Source organism: Silene latifolia, unplaced genomic scaffold, assembly GCF_048544455.1.
Source record: "Silene latifolia isolate original U9 population unplaced genomic scaffold, ASM4854445v1 scaffold_144, whole genome shotgun sequence".
NCBI lineage: Eukaryota > Viridiplantae > Streptophyta > Magnoliopsida > Caryophyllales > Caryophyllaceae > Silene > Silene latifolia.
The window spans coordinates 309,629-329,989 of NW_027413136.1; the positions used below are offsets into that span (position 1 = coordinate 309,629).

The 20,361-nt window shown below is 35.3% G+C and overlaps 1 protein-coding gene across 2 annotated transcripts; it reads right to left on the reverse strand.

The window, feature by feature from the left end:
• Nucleotides 1-166: 166 nt before the first annotated feature.
• Nucleotides 167-18,661, reverse strand: LOC141637789 (squamosa promoter-binding-like protein 16). Of its 2 annotated transcripts, XM_074447206.1 has the most exons (12): nt 18,558-18,661; nt 17,040-17,210; nt 14,321-14,391; nt 13,995-14,059; nt 10,915-13,106; nt 10,421-10,714; nt 9,992-10,213; nt 9,405-9,817; nt 7,474-7,933; nt 6,735-6,871; nt 5,960-6,569; nt 167-309 (listed from the first exon to the last, which is right to left on the reverse strand). In XM_074447206.1, the coding sequence occupies exons 9-11, from the start codon at nt 7,887-7,889 to the stop codon at nt 6,007-6,009; spliced, it is 1,116 nt and encodes a 371-aa protein (XP_074303307.1). In that variant the 5' UTR covers nt 7,890-7,933; nt 9,405-9,817; nt 9,992-10,213; nt 10,421-10,714; nt 10,915-13,106; nt 13,995-14,059; nt 14,321-14,391; nt 17,040-17,210; nt 18,558-18,661; the 3' UTR covers nt 167-309; nt 5,960-6,006. The 2 variants fall into 2 exon arrangements, with proteins under 2 accessions (XP_074303307.1, XP_074303306.1); XM_074447205.1 differs by lacking the exons at nt 167-309; nt 9,992-10,213; nt 10,421-10,714; ... (3 more) ...; nt 17,040-17,210; nt 18,558-18,661 and having other exon boundaries at nt 5,857-6,569; nt 9,405-9,818.
• Nucleotides 18,662-20,361: the final 1,700 nt, after the last annotated feature.

Sequence of the window (20,361 nt, forward strand, 5' to 3'; positions counted from 1 at the left end):
TTGTTAGTGCCATTTTGCTTTTACATTCGCTGGATTTGGCTTGTGTGGTCCTTACTTTATTATTCCGATTCTATTTTTTTTACAACGATGAACAGTAATTAAAACAAAATTACAATATAAAGAGAACTAGATACTCCTAAACAAAGATATATATTCAACTAACCGAACTAATAACATTACAAGCGGACCTATAGCTAACTAAATTGGAAATAGGACATTTCTTGAAAGGTGGATGATAATAGTCATCGAACTGGAATAGGTGATCATCCTTTCTTTTGGATCTCCACCGCTACAACTGTCTCGGTGTATCTGCAAAGGAAAGACAAGAGTTAAGACCGTCTTAACTTAAAAGTTAAAACCTCTCACTAGCTACCTCCTTTTATTTACACCTTTATTTTAATCGGTCGTTAGATCCGTGTTAAGTTAATTTTGGCTTAATTTCAGCTCATTTTAGTTCGACATATCTAAATTCGATTCAATTCAATTCATCTTAGTTCAGCTCAATTCTACCCAAATTAACTCTTACTTTACCTCTATTTAGTTAAGCTTAGCTTCATTTAGTAGCTCACATCCTTTCCCAAGAAACGGGGTTTAAGACAATTTTAAATAAGAATTGATGTTATTTTTCTCTACCCTTGGAATTTGATGAATAATGGTTATTTCATGCAACTTATGATGATGGATTAGGTTGGCAATGACTCATTATTATATTTAGAGATAAATGATTATAGTAAACCAGACTCATATAAAATGGTTCACAAATTTTAAACTTCAATTTTCGATGATTTTGAAGCTACTTTGTTGTTTGGTGTAGCCTAAATCCATTGCTATTGCTATGAGTTACGAGTTACACTTTGAGTAACAAGATATGTCAAGCATTAAAGTTGTTCATAAGGGCGTTTAGATTATTTGATTTTAAAGATTAAAACCGAGTGAGTCGGGTAGCTAGGTCATTGGATTAAAGAAAGTGACATGTGAGGAAGGGTACTTAAGTGACATTGATGGGAGCCATAATTGAAAGTGGAGAGAGAGTTTTTGATGGCAACATACAAAAATAATACAAGTCCAAGTTCCATAGTTGATGATTCATCAACGTACAAACTTCACTACACTATGTTTGTTGTGGTCCAAATTTTTGGTACTTTTTGGTTCTAGCGTCTTGATTGAATAGGGCTATCAATTTGTTTTGTGTGTTGAGAGGCAATTGTGAATGGGCCTCAAGGCCCTCAACATTGTACTTAGTATTTCTCATCAACTTTGGAATAATTTGAATTGATTAAGATTTACAGTAGATTTTCCTTAAGACGGATATATCTGTATTAAGAATAAAACGAGTCATTCCTAATCTCAATGCATTTGTTTTTGTCTATGTATGATACTTGACCCTTCTTAAGGTTAAGACTCATATGTCCGTCTTAAATGAGAATTTGTGTAAGATATTTTTGATCTTATTATTTGTAATCGTGTCAACTAGGAATGTAATGTCAACCTCTAAATATTTTCAATTATTTGATACGGATTCAAATCGTGTATGGTGAAATAGAAGAGATTATAATCGTGTTTGGTAGCTATAATTGTTTTTAGGGTGGCAAATAGATTTTGGTGGATTTATTAGCTAATGGTCCTTGTCTATCTTAACTTTTTCATTACTTTTAACCTATTTTAATAATTTTTATATTTAGGAAAAAATGGGTGAAATATTTAGAATGATTAGTTCAATTGAAGGTATGGTTGATGATAAAACTTGGGACCAAAATAGGGAGTAAATGGGCTCTATGAATAGTTGAGGGTCCAAAATAATGAGAAAGATGTTGTCAGCCGTGGTTTCATATTTGGACGAACACTTTCAACGTCAATATTTAAGACATGTGGACCTTATTCCTTATTAAGAACCTACCTTTAATTTACAAGAGGGACCATTTCAACCTATAATACGCCTTTAACAATTCACCATTGTCATATTATCAATGTCTTCATACAATCATACCTCATCTTAACTTGGAATCTTATCATCTACTCTTGTGAAAAAGATATAGTAGAGCAAGTATTTTTTTTAAGACGACAACATTCGTCTTACGATGATAATAAGTTAAATATACTCTCACTTGTATATTTAGGACAAATTTTCTGATAATTCGTTCCTAAACATCCTTATTGTCGTTTTAAATAAGAATTTGTGTAAGATATAAAGAGTGAATATGATGTCAGGCAACATTTATATATTGGGGTAATTTGTGAATTACTATTTACTACCCATTTTTAACAACTTTTTTTGACGTTTGACGACATTGTTAATCTATCTGCTCCAAGTAGGGATGGCAATGGATAGGGTATGGGTCAGGTCCACCCAGACCCGGACCCGGACCCGAAATTTTCCCTTTGGACCCGTACCTGACCCAGACCCGCAAGGGTCTAAAATTTGAGGACCCATACCCGGACCCTATGGGTAAGAGTCGGTCCTGGTCTATCCATGGCCCGAGTTTCGATCACTTTAATAAAGAAGATTAACAGTTATGGGGTTTATAATATTAAAAAAAAAAAATCATACTAGTTTAACATTATGAGTTTATTAATCTCTATTGTACACTACCAAATCCAATATACATACCAAAGAGATTAAGAAAGACAAAGAAGACCTAAATTAATTTTACCTCCAAATACATGTGAAAGAATCAAACTCGGAACCCTAAAATCAATACCGTACTTGATAGACGTCTCCATCTGACCGTCGCTGGCTGCCGTTAATGATGGTTGTCGGTCACCGCCTATTAGAGAGGTGGTTGCCAGTCGCGTATTAGTGCTGTGGTGGTGGTTTCCTTGTGTCAGTGGTGGAGTGGTGGTATTGTCAGAAGAGTTTGGTTGGATTTTATCCCATGGGACGAGGGAAGAGAAAGAGACTTTAGTTGCTTTGGTTTCTACGCTCTGTCAGTATGAATTCAGAAAAGTTGTGATTTTGATTTTTTTTTAATAAAGGGTCTAAGGGTCGGGTATGGGTCTCATAACTTAGACCCGGACCCGGATCCGAAATATTTTCTTAAGACCCATACCCGGCCCATACCCATTGAGTCCAAAAATGAGACCCATACCCGACCCATTAGGGTCCGACCTTCAGGGTTTGGGTCGGGTCCCACTGCCATCCCTAGCTCCAAGCTAATAAACAAATAATGATATGAATCTAAAAAATAAGATCGTGAAAATGTACATACACGGGAGTTCACAATTATCAAAGAAAGTACTCCGTGTTACTTTCTATTTTAATATTAACGATCCAAGATTATTAGTTATGAAAGAAACTAAAACAAAAAATTAATCCTCAATTGACTACTATTTGGTACTAAAGTTTGTAGTTTTAGGTCCAAGATTATAAAATCACTTGTGATCTCCAAAGACATTGACAAGCACTCCGTTTGGGTTTGGCAACAACAATCGACTAAAATCCTAATATAGGAAGAATAAAGGTTGTCAAGCTTAAGGCAAAAACATATACATAAACCAACCACATTTAGGCTAATCTATGAGTAAATAATATAGCAAGTATTTCATATTATGCATGCTTTTATTTATGAGAAAACCAGTTAGTACTAGTTTAAGTTTTAAGTACATGACTACTATTGGACTAATATATCAGGCTGTTTAAGGTTAAACAAAATTTCCAAAGTTTGAAAAATATTTGGAATTAAAATAATGAAAGTTGAGGAATATGAAGGAGTAGTCCATATCATTCATGTGACAAAGGACTCTTTATATTGGCTGGAAATAGGTTGTGAGTAGATCATGAGATGTCATGTCTTCTATGACCTTGATAGTTCATACATCTATGTCATTTGATGTAACTTCCAATCGTTTTAGCAATGTTATCTTTTCTTTTACTCCCTTCATCTCGATTAGGGGTAATAATAAGACGAACAACTCGTGATCAACTTGAGATCTCCTCGGTCAAAGCTCCGCTCGTATGAGCTCGACTCGAGTTCGAGTTTGGCTCTGATCCCTTAAGAGTCAAGCCGCACAAAGTTAAACCCGCGAGCAGCTTGATATTTCTTTAGTATTCTAATTTGCTTTTCTTTTAAAAAAAATTAAATTAAACAATCTTAACTTTACATTTAATTTATGAAAATAAATATTCTAACAAAAAAGCTTGAGCCTCAAGTCCAATAGCATAGCCACTTTTATTTAGCGTAATAGTGTCTAAGACCCCAATTTAATAAGCAATAAAGATACTCTCCATTTTTTTTCTCTTCATTTCCTCTCACAAACCCATTTAATAATATTATCTCATCTATATTTTATTAACCATTTATTTTTATGCAGAAATTGTGAACCGTTCGATGTTGACATGATACAATATGGATCATTGATAGGTAATGGCCTCTTCATTTCTTTTTAGGAAATGGAGAGAATTTTGGCTCTTTAATAAAAAAATTCTAAATAACATGGTATAACTAAATTATGAATATCAATATCTTAGTTTGTTGAGGGAGAGAAAACTATATAAAATTAATATCATGGTTGGTTGTTAAATTCTTCTATAAGGCTTTGAGCCACCAACAAGATGAGTAATTCACAAGTAATACACTTGTAATTTTGTCACGTAAATTAGAAGTAAATTTGCAACATGTTTCTATCAAACTCTCCCAACCATTTAGATAAGCTGACGACAAGTATTTACTGGACTAGCAACACTTGGGATAAATTGGCCCATTTTTTATTGGACCTGGATCTTCAAAACCAATTCCAAGTCCCACAAAGCCACAAGTAAATCAACGGTAATTGTTATATATAAACCGTCTTATAAGAGACTTGTTGTTTAGAGTAAAATTATTGATATAAATGATAGGAAGTGAATTAAAAGTAGGGTTGAAATAAGTTTCATCAATATACAGGTAGCATGTCTAGGGGCTCGCTGGTGTCCAGATAAGGTGTATCACAGCCAAGGAGATGAATCTCCGAGACGCTTTCTTAGGTCTTGTTGTAGGTATTTCTCTGAACCTATTTTGATTAAGACGAGTAAAAATGAGTTTGTGGTGGATGAATCTGGACCCTTTTTTTGGAGAATCAATCAAGACTGGGTGTTTTCCTTTGGCCGCATAGAGATTGGGATGGATTGTGAGTTTGAAGAGCTGTTCCGACATTAGTCATTACGCACAATTGTCACCAACCTTTAGTTTATGTTATTAGTAGATCTATGGTGTTTTATGATTTATAGGTATCAACTTCCCATAATGTCAATAAAAAATAAAAATAAAAAAAAACAAATACAGGTAGCATGGAGTATTTTTATAGCAGGTAGAGTCAACCAGTGGTGGAGACTGGAGAATAGCTATAGTACCATTCATAACACAATCACCTCATAGACTCGAATTCATACCCATGATAGCTCTCTACAATATGCGACGACTATACAAACTAACATTAATGTTTTCAACATCATTTGGTCTCACTCTCACACGTTCACCCATTCGAAGAATACTCCACAATAAACATGTTTACATACATATAAAGGTCTTACCAGTTACCAGGTAAACTTTCAAAAGCGAAAGATCCTGCAACCAATGTCTTCTTAACCTCAATTAACAATCTTAGAATGAAGGGAACAATTTCCAAAAGTAAAAGGATAAGGAAAAAAAGATCTTGGCTACGCACTTTGGCCATATGAATTATGAGCCCCCCTATCAAAGAAGTTATACCCACTGTACTATCTGAGCTTTATAAGGCTAGCCCACTAACGACACAACTGAACAGCATGGGACTATGAGAGTACCTAGGGTACCACCCCCCAAATCTGTGATGAAAATGCAAACATTCTATTTTTTGGAAATACGCACCTGAATTATGAGTGCGACTAATCAATCAGATTCTGATAGCAAATCATTTATTTTGAAAAACAAGCTTATTTGAAGAGTCCTAGCATTAAATGATTTAAACTAGTAAACTCAAGAAAATAATAGGAGTAACAAATAACCTAAAGTGGAAGAGCATCTGATTTGGAATAAGGGGTGTAATTAGCAGCTACTCCCAAGAAAACGAAAGTGTCTGATAGCTGCTTCCACTTGCAGTAGTTGCAGAAGTTCCATCTGGTCCACTATGAAACACGTTCTCTTTAACATTGTAATTGCTACTCAGTGCAGAATCTCCAGATTGACCTTGAAATCCCGGAGTATGAGAGCCTGCGTAAGGGGCAAACCCGTCAAGATGCATGCTGGACAGTGTGGGCCGAGCGGGAATTGTTGGACTGGGATGGATGATCCGCCCCATACCCATATCAGATGTTTCAGTAGTTGACGATGACAGAAGAGAGAGAGCACGATGTGAATCAATCACTTGATTAATTCCAGTGTAGCCCAACATTTTGTGGCTCCCAACAGGGAGCGTTTGGGTGGCCGAAGAAGGTCCAGTTAGAGGAGAATCCGGCACTTGGATGAATGGGAACTGCCTTCCTCTATACTCATTAGAATAAGAGCTGTTGTATAGTGTCGGATTGCTCTCCGATTTAACAGCTTCGGACCACAAAGTGTTTAGCATTGAAGTAACTGGAATCACTGGTTGGCTGCTGAATGGCAAAAATCTACTACCTAAAAGTTTAAGATATATGTTAGGTAGAGTATTATTTATCAATCACGAGATTTATAAATCTCTCACATGAACTTGGAATCCACGGTATCTCATGAGCACGGTACCAAAACAAAGACCATGTTCTCTTTATCTTTGAGCTAATGCATTAAAGGGAGAATCAATACCTTGGCTAGCAGAAAGGAAATTTCCACGATTCACCAGAAGAGGTTCCGGCTGAGGTTTTCTTCTACGCCGATTGTGTCCCTCAAGACGTTTTCGACAACTTCGTTTCCCTTCATCGAATTCTTCCAATGAATGAAACCTAAAATAAACATGTAATAATGATGTGGAAGTGAAATCAAAGCCACTAAACAAATTTGCTCATCTCATCTTGTGTAACATACAAGAACAGCCTTAAGGTTACGTTTTCCTCATTAATTTCTCTCTTCTCGTGTTTCAACATCTCATCTGCGACTCACTTTCCACTATTTTTACTCTCCCTCGGTAAAATTTCTATTTTTCATCCTAAAATCATAAATTTTTGTTATCACTTCCTCTTTCTAATCTGTACTCCACTACTCCATATTTCTGAGTGAAATAAAAAGCTAATCCGTATTTAAAACAGCGTAGGGGTCAAGGACCATCTTCCCCTTCTTTACAAGTTTCCCCCTGCTAAAACAAAAGCGTAAAAATTCTTACATTCAGAAGGACTACCTTTTTTTTTTTTTGGAGAGGCAGCAAAGGGGGGAGGGGGGATATCCCGTCATTGTTCATGCTCTTCACAGTATCAAACAAGTACTCAAACAGTCAGATTCACAGCAAAAAAATGATCTAAACGAATAGATGGACGACACAAAGCAAAGAATCAACTCCGTAGACCATATAATAAAAATTCCCTTAACTGATCGGTCAATAAGTCCTTACCTGCTGCATTGCTGACAGAAGCGTTGTTCATGACCTCCAATGGTAACCCTTGAAGTCTTGGAGTGCATTTCACAAACTTTGTGGCGTCGATGGTAGTCCCGGCATTTACTAAGATCTGCATTACATCCATCAACCAAGCACGAAACCATCTGCCCGCTACTGGGGGTTCGTGCCCTTTTAGATGATCCTGCTGGCGATGAAAATGGGTCCATAAGAAAAGGCTTATGATTTTCGGAGCTGTTTGGCAACCCTACTTGGAAATCGCCTAATCTACCAAGTTTTAAATCCACAAGGCTCTCCCCGTTTGCCTTCTGCTGTTCAATGGTACTGAATCCAAAAATGGATGAAATAGTGGCTACCCCTCTCTTATTTAACTCAGCCAACTCGCAGCAAGTCGTCTTGAGATCAAAGCCCATAAAACCGCCTACTTTCTTATTTTGTACCCCCAACAGCAATTCTCCTATGAATAAAATCTCAAAAGTTAGTTATGATCTGGAAGTGAAAATTATTCATTAACAAAACTCTACGGCATGATTAAGAAAAAACTGAAACTCATAGCCATAATCTGAAGAGTACCACCAGGTTAAATCTCAAGTTAAAAAAGAGATGTGTAACTCATTAACTAATTTAACATCACTAACAAAATTTCTTCTCTATCCTCGCTCGGACTATGTGTGACACCACACCAAAATCTCTGTACTCAATACCCATCACTTCTCCTAAAAGCCCATAAAGAGGGAGGCATGAAAGACAGAAAAAGTGCGTACGAAACATTTGATACAACACCGAATAACTTAAAGCCTTCAAATATATTTCAATTTAAAATCTCTAAATATTTGACATATATAACTACATTTTTGTTTTGATAATATGCCCGTACAGCTATATCCAACGTTATTTTAAGACTAAATCCTGACATCTACAAAGATTTCAAGTCTGATTAATCTGATACTTGAATTTGTGCAGGTGGCCGATACCAAAAATCTAGTCCAAGCAATTATCTAGTAACATAGCATACCAAAAATTGTACTTGTAGAACATTGGCAATCACTAAGAACAATAATTTCAAAAGCACTCACATCTAAGGAAAATATTCAATGCAGTCATCCTAAATTAACTGTATTATTACAGGCCAAGTATCACAATCAAATGAAAATAATTCAGTCAATAAACGTCGTTTCCATGCTGGAACATGCGTAACTTCACCATAAATGCTGAAAAGGTCACTTCAGTAAGCCTAAATATTGGTATTCTGCAAGATGGTAGGCCTGATTTTCAAGACATTTTCAAGGCACGAGCTCTTTAACTTAAACTGTATCACCAATTCAAAGACCAATCCTTGTAAAATCCTACCCCATCAATACTAAAACCTCAAGCAAGTTTTTAATTGTCCCACATTCTCTCACCTTTTCCATGGCAAAAACCATAGAAACAATGTCTAATAGAAGAAGTTACTTAACATAAAGTACAATTTTTCTCAATGAGCTCAATAACAAAATTGAAACACGATTATTCTCAATGGGCTTATTAAAAATGACCAGTCGACTTAAACCACCGTAATTTCCTTCAATTACTCCTTTAAACAATAGGTCATCTTATTGACTATATTCATTTTCAAAAGGATACCTGGTCCGAAGTATTATTTTGAAAAATAGTACTAGCTTCAATGAAGCATGGGTTCCGTTATCACCATGCCCTTTTCCAGGGTCCCAGGGCACAACGAAATTTTATTTTGGTCTACTTTGGTTCATTTCTTAGGTAAAAATAGACTACATTTATATTTTCACATAAAAATAGGTAATTGTATTTTACTTAGGACCCTGGAAAGAAAATTTTCTAGATGGGCTACTTCACCATGTGCAGACAATATCAGACATAATACGGTAATATGCAGCAACAAAAGATTTGAGAAAAAATACTAAAAGGGGTACCTGAAAATCTGAGAAAGGAAACAGAATCCAGAATTTGAACTTGGGAACTGACTAATCCAAGAATGTGAAGGTTGGCAAAGCCAAAACAAGTATGAAAGGAAGAAAGTAGGATACAAGCTAAATAGATAATAATGCCTGTATAATGCTGCTATAGTTGTGAGTGCAAAAGAGCTCACATGGATAAAAGTTGCAGAACAAGGACACTGATCTGGGCTTCCTAGCCATACATTCTCTGACGTCAACACTCAATTCTATTAGAAAACTAATAAAAATAAAGATATTAAGGCAACAGTGTGGATTACAAAGTAGTATATGTGTGAGAGAAAGGTAGGAGTCTAGGACCTAAGTGAATAAGTGATGGTGGTCTTTCCAGTTATAGGCTTTCTTTTATTAGTACAAGTTTAGCACAAAATCTCATTGAAGACGGCACGTATCCGTCACTTTGGAGTGATGGATACCATTTCCTCTCACAAATGACCCAAATAGAGGAGAGAGGAAAGCACATGGGGGTGCCCCCACCTTGTCCCCCCTATCCGTTTTGTGAATGGCATTACCCGTCACTTGCTCCGACCCGTCTTCAGCAAGACTAACTGCGAGTTTGGAGCATACGTAATGAAGTATGAGTACTACTTTTATTGACTTCTACAACAAAGTGTTCTCTACCTAGTCCTATCTCTCAGCGTATTATTTTTTTTGTTTACAATCCGTCCCTATAATAAATTATTAAGTCTCCTTTAAGACGACACTATTCATTTTAAACTTAAACGGGTTAAGTAAGTACCACTTGTATATATTGATAGATGAACCATCTCAACCAAAACCTTTGTGAATTAAGTATTGAGTACAACTTTTATTGACTTCTACAACAAAGTGCTCTCTACCTAGTCCAATCTCTCAGCGTATTTTTTTTTTTTTTTTGTTTACAATCGGTCCCTATAAGAAATTAGTAAGTCTCCTTGATAGATTCATTTTAAACTTAAACCAAAACCTTAATAAAATAACTATAATAGTTGGGCCTCAATATATTTGTCTTATATACACAATTTGGTTGAGTTGGTTCATCTATCACATGTGATCAAACCTTAAAACGGATAGTAATATAACTATATTCAAAATACAAATACTTTTTCGAAGTAATAAAGATTAAAGATATAAGTATGTAGTAGAAGAGTAGTACAGTAGCAAATAAAACAACTAAGATGAAAATGTGCTTTTAAAAATGTGAAATATTTCTACAACACGTGAATAATGAAAAATTGGGAGGCGTTCTGAAGAGGGAGTCGCTTTTTAAATATAAATAATTTGATTAACTTTGCATATTCAAAATACAAATACTTTTTCGAAGTAATAAAGATATAAGTATGTAGTAGAAGAGTAGTAGAGTATCAAATAAAACAACTAAAATGAAAATGTGCTTTTAAAAATGTGAAATATTTCTACAACACGTGAATAATGAAAAATTGGGAGGCGTTCTGAAGAGGGAGTCGCTTTTTAAGGAATATAAAATAACAATTTACAAAGTGTACTTTGCATTTGAGAGGCCTCAATAATGGGAATCAGTGAATCACACTATCCCGTTGAGGCTTTGGTGAGAGATTAAATAATGGATTTGGAAACGGGCAGAAAACGAGTGCAGGGGAAAGGGGTAGAGTATTGTTGTTTTCAAACTTTTTTTTGACTGAAAATGAGAAGGTACAGAAGCGAAATATGGTACCAGTATTTGAGTAATTTCTAGAGTTTAGTGGGTGAGTGCCTGATGATCTATAGATCCGACGATAGTAGTCGAACTCAATCTGAATAGTTGGACTCATGAATCCAATTAGACCTTAACATTACCCCAAGTCTGAATTGACCACTTGACCCATACCTAACCCCGGGCCTTGTAGCTTGTACTGTACGGCTGTTCGCCTGTACCCAATGTCCCTATCTGAATCAACCTAAAGTACCTCATTATGCCCAACTTGAAACCCCAAGTGATCAATGTACATAGAAAATAACAAAAATCTTTATAAACACGACCCAAAATTACCCGACCAAGACCCCCAATGACCCGTACCATAACCACACTGGCACACTTGATATAAATTCAATCTCAAAATAATTTAAGCCAACCTAAACTGCATTATACACTCATTAAAGTCTAAGTAAACTGTCAACAATCAACATGTACCTCAAATGACATGTTTGCTAAATCTTATTGTCTCCCTCCATCAGTTTTCTAGCCTTGACTTCCCACTTAGGAGCTTGGACAATGGACATTCATAGAATTACTACATTTCACTATAGACAATTGTAAAACTGGGAAAAGAAAGAACAAAGATAACATGTCGGATCTTGCTTATCCAGTTTTAGTTATGAACAACAGGTACAAGTTTCTCCACGTTTATCATCTAACCACGAAGTACAAAGACACTATGTAAAATAGTGGCTTCACTTAGGGCGTAAGCGTAACATCTAGGAGTCTATGATTGAACATGCATTAAATAAGAAAGCTTTCAATAATGTGGCTGTGATGATAAACATCAGAAATGTAGACATGATATCTTAAGCTTGTTAAATCAGTAGAATATGGTCCCAAGCAGACAATGACAATTGAAATCTAAACAAATGGACCACAAATAAGTTCCACAGATCGTGACACACATGAGGGCCTTGAGCACTTATCATCAAGACTAATGTAAAGGATACAAGAATTTTTGCACACTTTAGCTCATGATAACCATCAATTATGTTGCATTATTGAGAGCCACCGGGTAGGCTACATCCCCAAGTCAACAATAATTGTAGAATGCATGAAAAAGGATGGATGTAAATAATTGTTGATTTATTCAATATCAAATTGTGGGATGTATTTAAACATTAAACATCATACCCCAAAAAAAAAAAAAAAATACTTTGGACACTAAAGAATAACTATAGGTCGCTAGTTAACATGCCAAGTACTTTATTTAGGTAAAAGTCTTGACAAAATTTCAAAAAATAATCGTGTTTAAGTAAACATAAACATGAACATCAATTATCAATTACTAGTATAATATTGATGATAAGGATTGAAACACAATACAACTACAGCATATGCCAACAATAGAGCTTCTTTGTTTCTCTCCTTCAAACAATGACAGCAACTATTTAAATTTATATCATCAAAAGACATGAATAACAAGACATGATAGATACGTGGATAGTGGATACTATTATCATAAGATGAATAAAGGAATTGTTTGAATTGTATGATGAGATTAGAATATGTCCAATATCTCAAGAATATGTTTATAGTATTCCCCTTGGCTTGTCCTATTAATAGAGGTGATTGTCAATTGTTACTTGTTACAACCAAGTCAAGTCATAACTCATAAGTCATAAGTATTCTCTCCTAAAACTCCTCCTGTAATATCTCCTTGTAATACAAGTTCTCTTTGTCTATAATTAAGTCTTAATCTTCTTATACAATACTCTCTAGTCTCTCATATAACGATTCTAATAAAACTCCGTAGTGGTCGTACTTACTATGTGTTTGTAATCTTGTTCCACGTCCGATTGTCCAGATGTGTAAAGTCACTATAGCAACTGAAGGTTTTTAACACTTGTGGGGTGCAATATTTATTCATAGCAGAGCCCTCTCAAAATCAAATCAAGACTATGCAATATCTTGCTTCTCTGTGGGTCTTCTTGTGTTTGCCCTTTCTCGCCAACTGTATTCATCTATTACAAGACAGGGGGTTTCATAACTACAAGAGCTTTAAAAGTGCCATTGACAGCTACTTCTGTCTAGTGTCGAGCATTAAAACCGACCCACCTTACGAAGACTTGTTTTCAATCATTCATTTGTCAAAGCACAACAGTGTACTGAAATTATTTAGATTATATGTTCACTAGATGATACACACAAGATGATACACACTAACACAAGTAATCAGTACTTCGTTTAGAATTTTATCGCTATAATGTTATTTTGGTACAAACAATGTGACATTCTAAAAATGCTAAGGAATATCAAAATTACGCTAAGCTTTACGATTATCAAACAGGGACTAGAGGAGTAACAAGTCTAACAACCATAATGTAGGCATTTATCAGACTTTGGGGATTATGTCAGGGAAAATGTCTAGGATTAGCAGCATTATCCTAAGTACCAGAGACTAACAGAGTAACAGTGTCAACCCTAGTGTCACAGTGAGCGTAAGAATAGTAAGAAACAACCATATTATAGACGGTGTTTTCCAGATAAAATATATATGCTACGCCAAATAAACAGGAAAAAAGTGAGCTGCAGTTACAAAATATATTAACACTTGAACGATGCAAAACATGGTAAGCTATGAAATAACGAAATGGTCTTTTCCATATCAGAAAGGGCATCTCCGGAAAACTTAAGTGTCTTTAACCGCCCGCGTGCACATCATGGTTCTAAAAAATGAAGTTTAAAGATGCAAAATCACATGATGGAATCCACATGGAATCTCGAAAAAGGATTGCAAAGAGAGGACAGAAAGTTCAGTCTAAAGCAGGGATTCTCACAGAAAAATGACTTGAAAACAAAATGAATCATATAATAATCAACCATGCTGAATTAGCTAATCAATAACTTACATATTGACTGAAGCCGATCCACCTCAGCAACTAGTTTTCCATTATCATGCTTGCAGAGCATGGATCTATATAAAAAAAAGAATTCCGACATTGTATCAGGAAATCTTCAAATTCAATGACTAATATGGAGTATTAAATATATGAAAGCTGGTTATAGTGGGCACAATTGTAGCTTAAACTATTAGGGAGTAGTGTACATCCTTAAAGCACTGATCAAGTGCTGTCATTATCATTGTTGATTGTATATAATAATCTAACTTGGATTTAATTTGTTAATGCAAAAACTAAGGAAGTCATTTGTGCCCGCTATCCACACGTAAACTTACCAGCACAACAAAACAGAAGATGTTATTAGGACCACATTGATAAGACTGCTTCCATGGACCAAGATGCTCACCTGAAAAAAAGTGAGTACGCAAAGTTGTGTTATAAATAAATAGGTTTCATTTTAGGACTATCATTTATCCAAATATTCTATCCAGCATAGTATTAAATCTCGGTTTCAGTCGTGGTATCGGTTGCCGCAGCCCAATCGTGCTGAATGTGGTCAATATCTAACTTGGTTCCGTGTCGATGTCGCGACTGATGTGAAAATGTCAACAAATAAGTCTTAGGGCATACACAGATATGACTTATGAGTTTCATGACTAATATATCTACTTCTCCAGCTCCACAAGAACAATTGATTCCAAGCAAGAGAACAAACGAATACGACCATATATAACATAGTATACTCACCAAAAGACACGATTGATTTGTATTTGAACCAAACAAAGATATGAAATTTCTATGTCTGGCCCAACTTTTAGCACATTATGAATGTCTGCCTTTGTAGTTCTACCAAAAAACTCATATAAGCCAATCCTCACCAAATTTTGGGTTGGTTCCATGGCTCCTTGGTCTCCTCCATCCAAACGGTGGAAAGACAAGGAACAAATTATTATTGTTTGTCACATCCCACTTGACCAAACAACCCCCAAAAAGAGTAGGGGAGTGAAACAGTGACCGAGCAACAGAGGCATATAAGAAAGATAAACATTATCCGCCTATTTGCCATCGGATTCAATTATCCACGCTAATTTAGCCTCTTCCCTTTATTTTTTCTTTCTTTCAGGCAAGCAGCTGGGTCTGCCTATCTAATAAAGGCGAAACTGTGATTTGACCTAGCTCCAACAAAAGAGGCAGAAACCTCGTTGGGCTCGTTCTACCATAAGAGATAAGCGGACTCCATCGTATGCCACAAACCCACAATTAATAACTTTTGTTGTAAAAGCTACTGAATCACCTTACTAGAATACTCAAACCACCAGGAATATCATTAAGACATTAACCTAGATTCCATTTTATAAATAAACCAACATTCAGAACAATGTAGCACAAACGAAATAATCCTTTGTCAACTGGTTCACATTCACTAATAGACAAGGTTCATTTGTCATCTCTCTAACAAAGAATCAAAGATCGAAGAGAAAGAAAGATTAAGTTGGGCAAATGAATTGAGCAGCAAGTTTCAATCAGACATTCATAGGTCCCCTGCTCCGCTGTAGATGGTGCAGGGAAGGAGAACTAGCCAATTAGATAATAATGTAATACTACCAGGATCAACAGTCTCACTTGGTGACATATAAAAGTGAAGATAATGCAAGTCAGATGAAATTTTTTAGTAAGGAACAAATACAGAAAGAAACACGGATTGCAAGTCGATAACCAGTGAGTACCGCCAGTCAACATAGACTGGTGATATTTGATTTTCGAATAAAAAGGTACTTATATTAGATAACACCACGAGGTGATCTTAAAACCAAGTGGTGGAAATTAAGTAGAGAACAAAAATGCATTTATGGCCAAGATTGTTTGTAGTGATATCCGGTACAATTGCATACAAATGAACATAGATTCTACTAGGACTACATAGGACAATAACATAAAGGAAGCGATGAAGAACTAGGAGAATCTAAAGGAAACTTGCGATCGGAAAAAGACACAACTTGGTGGAGCGATGATGTAAGGCAAGTCGTGATAGTTGTAAGATATTAAGCAAATGCGTGAGTAATGAAAGTAACCGTCAAGACTGCGCTATCACGGGATAAAATTAATGAGTCTTACTATTGAATTATGGGATTCGCTGATTGAGGCTAAGGAACAGAGTGAAGATTTAGACAAACAATTTGGATTTATTTACACTTGGGAGATCGACTATGCATGAAATTTTTTTTTCTGAGGCAAATAATGGAATATTATCGGTATTAAAAGAAAAATTTGCATATGGTAAAGAAGGTTTGTCTTGTCTGAATGGTTTTGCCACCATAAGTCCATAACTAATGCAAGTGATACAGCAAGTCTTTAAGAACTGCTGACATGCAGAAACAATTATAATACAAAGTGAATAAAACAGTGAAAAGTTCAAATGGCCTTCAACTGCCTGCCTCAAATTCAACTTAATCTAGAGACTTGCAAGTCACAAGTAAAAAATCATGATCATGAGGATATAGCTGAGCAATGCTTCAAAGGCCAGATTAACTCAACAGAAAAACAACCTAATAAACAAGCTTAATCAATTCACGCCAATACATGTGTTTAGATCATTAATTAGACACATAACAGATACAGAGTAATTATTTGCCCTGATGCATAAGAACATATGCATGCCCTTTAATGATGTAACTCTGCACCCAACCACAAAGTTCAAGGACTTCTTCAAAGGGCACCTTCATAAGGCACGGTACAAAAGCAAATTTAGATCACCTCAAACATAAATAAAATAGATATGATATGCCTACAATTAGTAATAGAGCATATGATTGATAAAAGTGATTTGGACGAGAGAATAATTATATCATTTTAATGCCACTTAATGCTATTAGTTCCCAATACGGCACCTTGTCTGCGCTGCGAAACAAACTGATCTATGGCAACAGAATTACATAAATTATGGTCAAAAAGGGAGGAGGGTTGGATCTATGTATGGCTAGCAACAACCACCAAGTAATTCAAAACAAAAGGAAAACTATGTATCAAAATGTACGATGCACAGGGGAAAAGAACCTTAGCAGTTGAAGGTGAAGCCGTCGATAAGGATTTATTGCTAACATCAGTATAGCATCACCTAGCACCTCAAGGCTGCAGCATATTGCGGGATGAAGGAGGAGGTATATTCACATTATCATACTCCTATGAAATTGGCTTGTTGCATCATCCATAGGTGTTCATTGCTAACTATATTAATCATTAAATACCAGCTTCAGTTAATTATACATAACTTACCAAAAAAACTCGAAAAAAAGACTGCAAACACACAAGACTTACAAGAGGTACCAATTAGATTATCTTTGCAACTTTTAAAAGTTATTGTGTATTAGGAGCGACTAAGAAAATAACAGACTGCTAACGCATAACAGGCAATTAAACAAAGCCTAGGTTGTTAACTGCCGAGAGAATCACTCCTCAGCTCTTGACATGAAAGAACTTGGCAATTCCAGATTACTACATTATAATAGACTCCGTATACATAAAGATCAAGGTGAAAATTCAAGCCATTGGTGACAGATTATTCCCAAGGACTGTACAGCTTGAAACAATATCTCCTTCACACTCTACAAGTTCCGTTATATGCGAAATTGTGTATCTTGCAAGTCATGCAAAGAGAAAGAAATAGAACTTAAACATCAATTTCTACATCTAAACACCTCAAATTCAGCATTATTAACTGCTTTATAACTTTGTAAGGAAAACCAAACTGCGCAAGCAGAGCTCTCAGGAGGCCAAACAATTTTAAACAAAACATAAACCAACTCCTTCAAATAAACTAAAGACATAGCAGCTTAAACAGCATGATTCTGTTTATTTCGCTACAAGCCTTTGGTAAATCTACACAATTAACAAAGATTCAAAGCTCGTGAGCATAAATCGATGCCTAAATAAGTTCGTCCCCAAAGATAAGAACCAGTTCCTCAATTTCTCCCCAATTATGAACAAAATTTAAAAGATAATCTACCAAATAACAAATTATACACATGATATATACCCCGAGTACAACATAAGATATGTAAGAAATACGAATAGATATACAGCATCAAATTGACCTAAATTAATTGTGTCCAGCAATAGACAAGGCGGAGAATGCGAAGCGATACCCTAGTTGATATTAGTAATACTTATATGAGACGGTCTCATCATAAAGCTTATCTGGAGAACAAGGTGTGAAGTGATGTCCTTAGTTGATATCACTAATTCTTATATGAGACGGTCTCATGATAAGCTTAATTCGAGATTTTCAGAAATCAATAACCTAGATTAAACGAAACAATTACGGAGTACAATATTAAATAATCGTATATATAATGCTCCTCAATTATGATAAAACTAGATAGACTATAAAAAATTGAGGAAGATTTGAGTACCAAATTTTCCATCTCATCATCAGGTATTTTGCGACGAGAAATTCCGATTAAAGATTCTCTATAACACTAATTTCAGCAACAAAAAAAAAAAAAATAAAAAAAAAATAACTATAATCGGAGAAACCTAAAAATGACATCAAAAGCGAGCGGAAAGGAGACAGACCTCAAATGCGATTGATGGCGTATATTTCGAACTTCGAATTGTATGTTTTTGAGAGAGAGTGAGGGATGTACCAGTGCGATTTGCGAACTGGCGGGAAATTATGTGGCCTGCTCTGATTTTTATTCGTGGGCTATTTATAAGTTGGTCTTGCTTGTGACCGTCTTTAATTTAAGACTTATCATAATATCTAAGGATGGCAATGGGTGGGATATGGATGGGGTGGAGCCATATCCATATCCATATCCATTTAATTTATGGTCATCCATATCCCACCCTCATCCATTTAATATTTTTTCATCCATCCATATCCATATCCACCGGGTGAAGCGGGTGGAGCGGGTGCCCGTTGGATATTTTCAAAGCGTATAAAATTTAAAGATAATATATCGTAAAAAAATTGTGGCGATAAAATTAAAAGGCATACATAATTCAAGTAACAATATGTGTTAGCAAATAGCAACCTAGTATATATCCAACAATAAAGTGTAACGCAGCAAGCGACTATACAAATACGCCACGCCAACTACAAAGAAACCACCAACGCATTATATTATTGATTAAACTAACAAAAGTAAGTTACTTTGATTAGTGAAAATAACAATATCCACATAAATACAAGTTTTACTTTTCCTAAATAACAATATGATATTAAAATTAAGTAAAATTTCTGATAAAAAAAATATACTTTTGAAGGGAAATCGTTAATGACCTAAATAATTATTAACTTAATAAAAAATTAATTATAAATATTAATTTCGGATATCCACAGGGTGGTTAAGCGGGTGAGAGACGATAATCCATATCCCACCCTAAATTCACCCATATCCACATCCTACCCTAAATTCGAAAAAAATTCGTCATCCATATCCCACCCATTTAATTTAGGGTGGATGGATATCCACAGGTTAAGGGTGGGACTGCCATCCCTAATAATATCATAATATAATTGGGGTGTTAAAATTATTTTAAGTTCGTCTTAAATAATAATTTAATTTCAATAGATATGATTTGGTCAAGAGAGAAAATAATTGGTTCTGATTAAAGTTTTAAAAGGTTACTTAATTCAACCCCCTCTTAAATATCGAACTAGATTTAGGGTTCGTTTGGATACAATTTTAGGAGGGGAGGGGGAGTGAGGGGAGGTGAAGGGAGGGGAGAGAAGGGGAGGGCAAATGGGATGTGGGTGTTTGGATAACAAAAATTATGAAGGGAAATGGAAGGGGAGGAAGGAGGGAGATGAAGAATGGATGGAGGATTGAAGGATGTTGGTGGTATAATTAGAGTCCAAATAATGTTTTCTTTCTAAATCTTGCCACACTTGGAAAGATTATAGTTTGTTCTATAGGAGGGAAAATAAGTCCTCTCATTTCTCTCCCCTTCCATTTCCTTTCTTCCATATTTTTTATCCAAACAAAGGAAATTAAATCCCTCCCTTTCCTTCCCCTCCCATTCTCTCCAATTCCTTCAATCCAAATCGGATTCTTAAATGCTGCGTGCGATGCACACTTTACCACTTGTTAGAATCTTTTGTAACGATTTTATTTTATGTTTAAACGTAAATAAAAATACAATCAAGCGATTTTAGTTATACTTACAATTCAAAAAAGAATAATCAAATGGTTCTTTCCTAACTATATGTCTATATGTGCAAAAAAAAAATACAAAGAAAGATTACATATTCTGTTAAGTATAATAGATGATGTACGGCCTAAAACTATGAGGATACTTCTATCCGCTCATAAGAGATTTGTCTTCAAAGCTTTATAACTGAAGTTTAATATCGAATAACACCCTCACTCTATTA

Excerpts from the sequence above, each read along its gene's own strand:
- LOC141637789 (XM_074447206.1), bottom strand. The coding sequence starts at position 7,889 with ATGGGCTTTGATCTCAAGACGACTTGCTGCGAGTTGGCTGAGTTAAAT. Across the intron at positions 6,872-7,473 it reads TTCTGTCAGCAATGCAGCAG|GTTTCATTCATTGGAAGAAT; the intron begins GTAAGGACTTAT and ends TGTTTATTTTAG. Across the intron at positions 6,570-6,734 it reads TTTCCTTTCTGCTAGCCAAG|GTAGTAGATTTTTGCCATTC; the intron begins GTATTGATTCTC and ends TTAAACTTTTAG.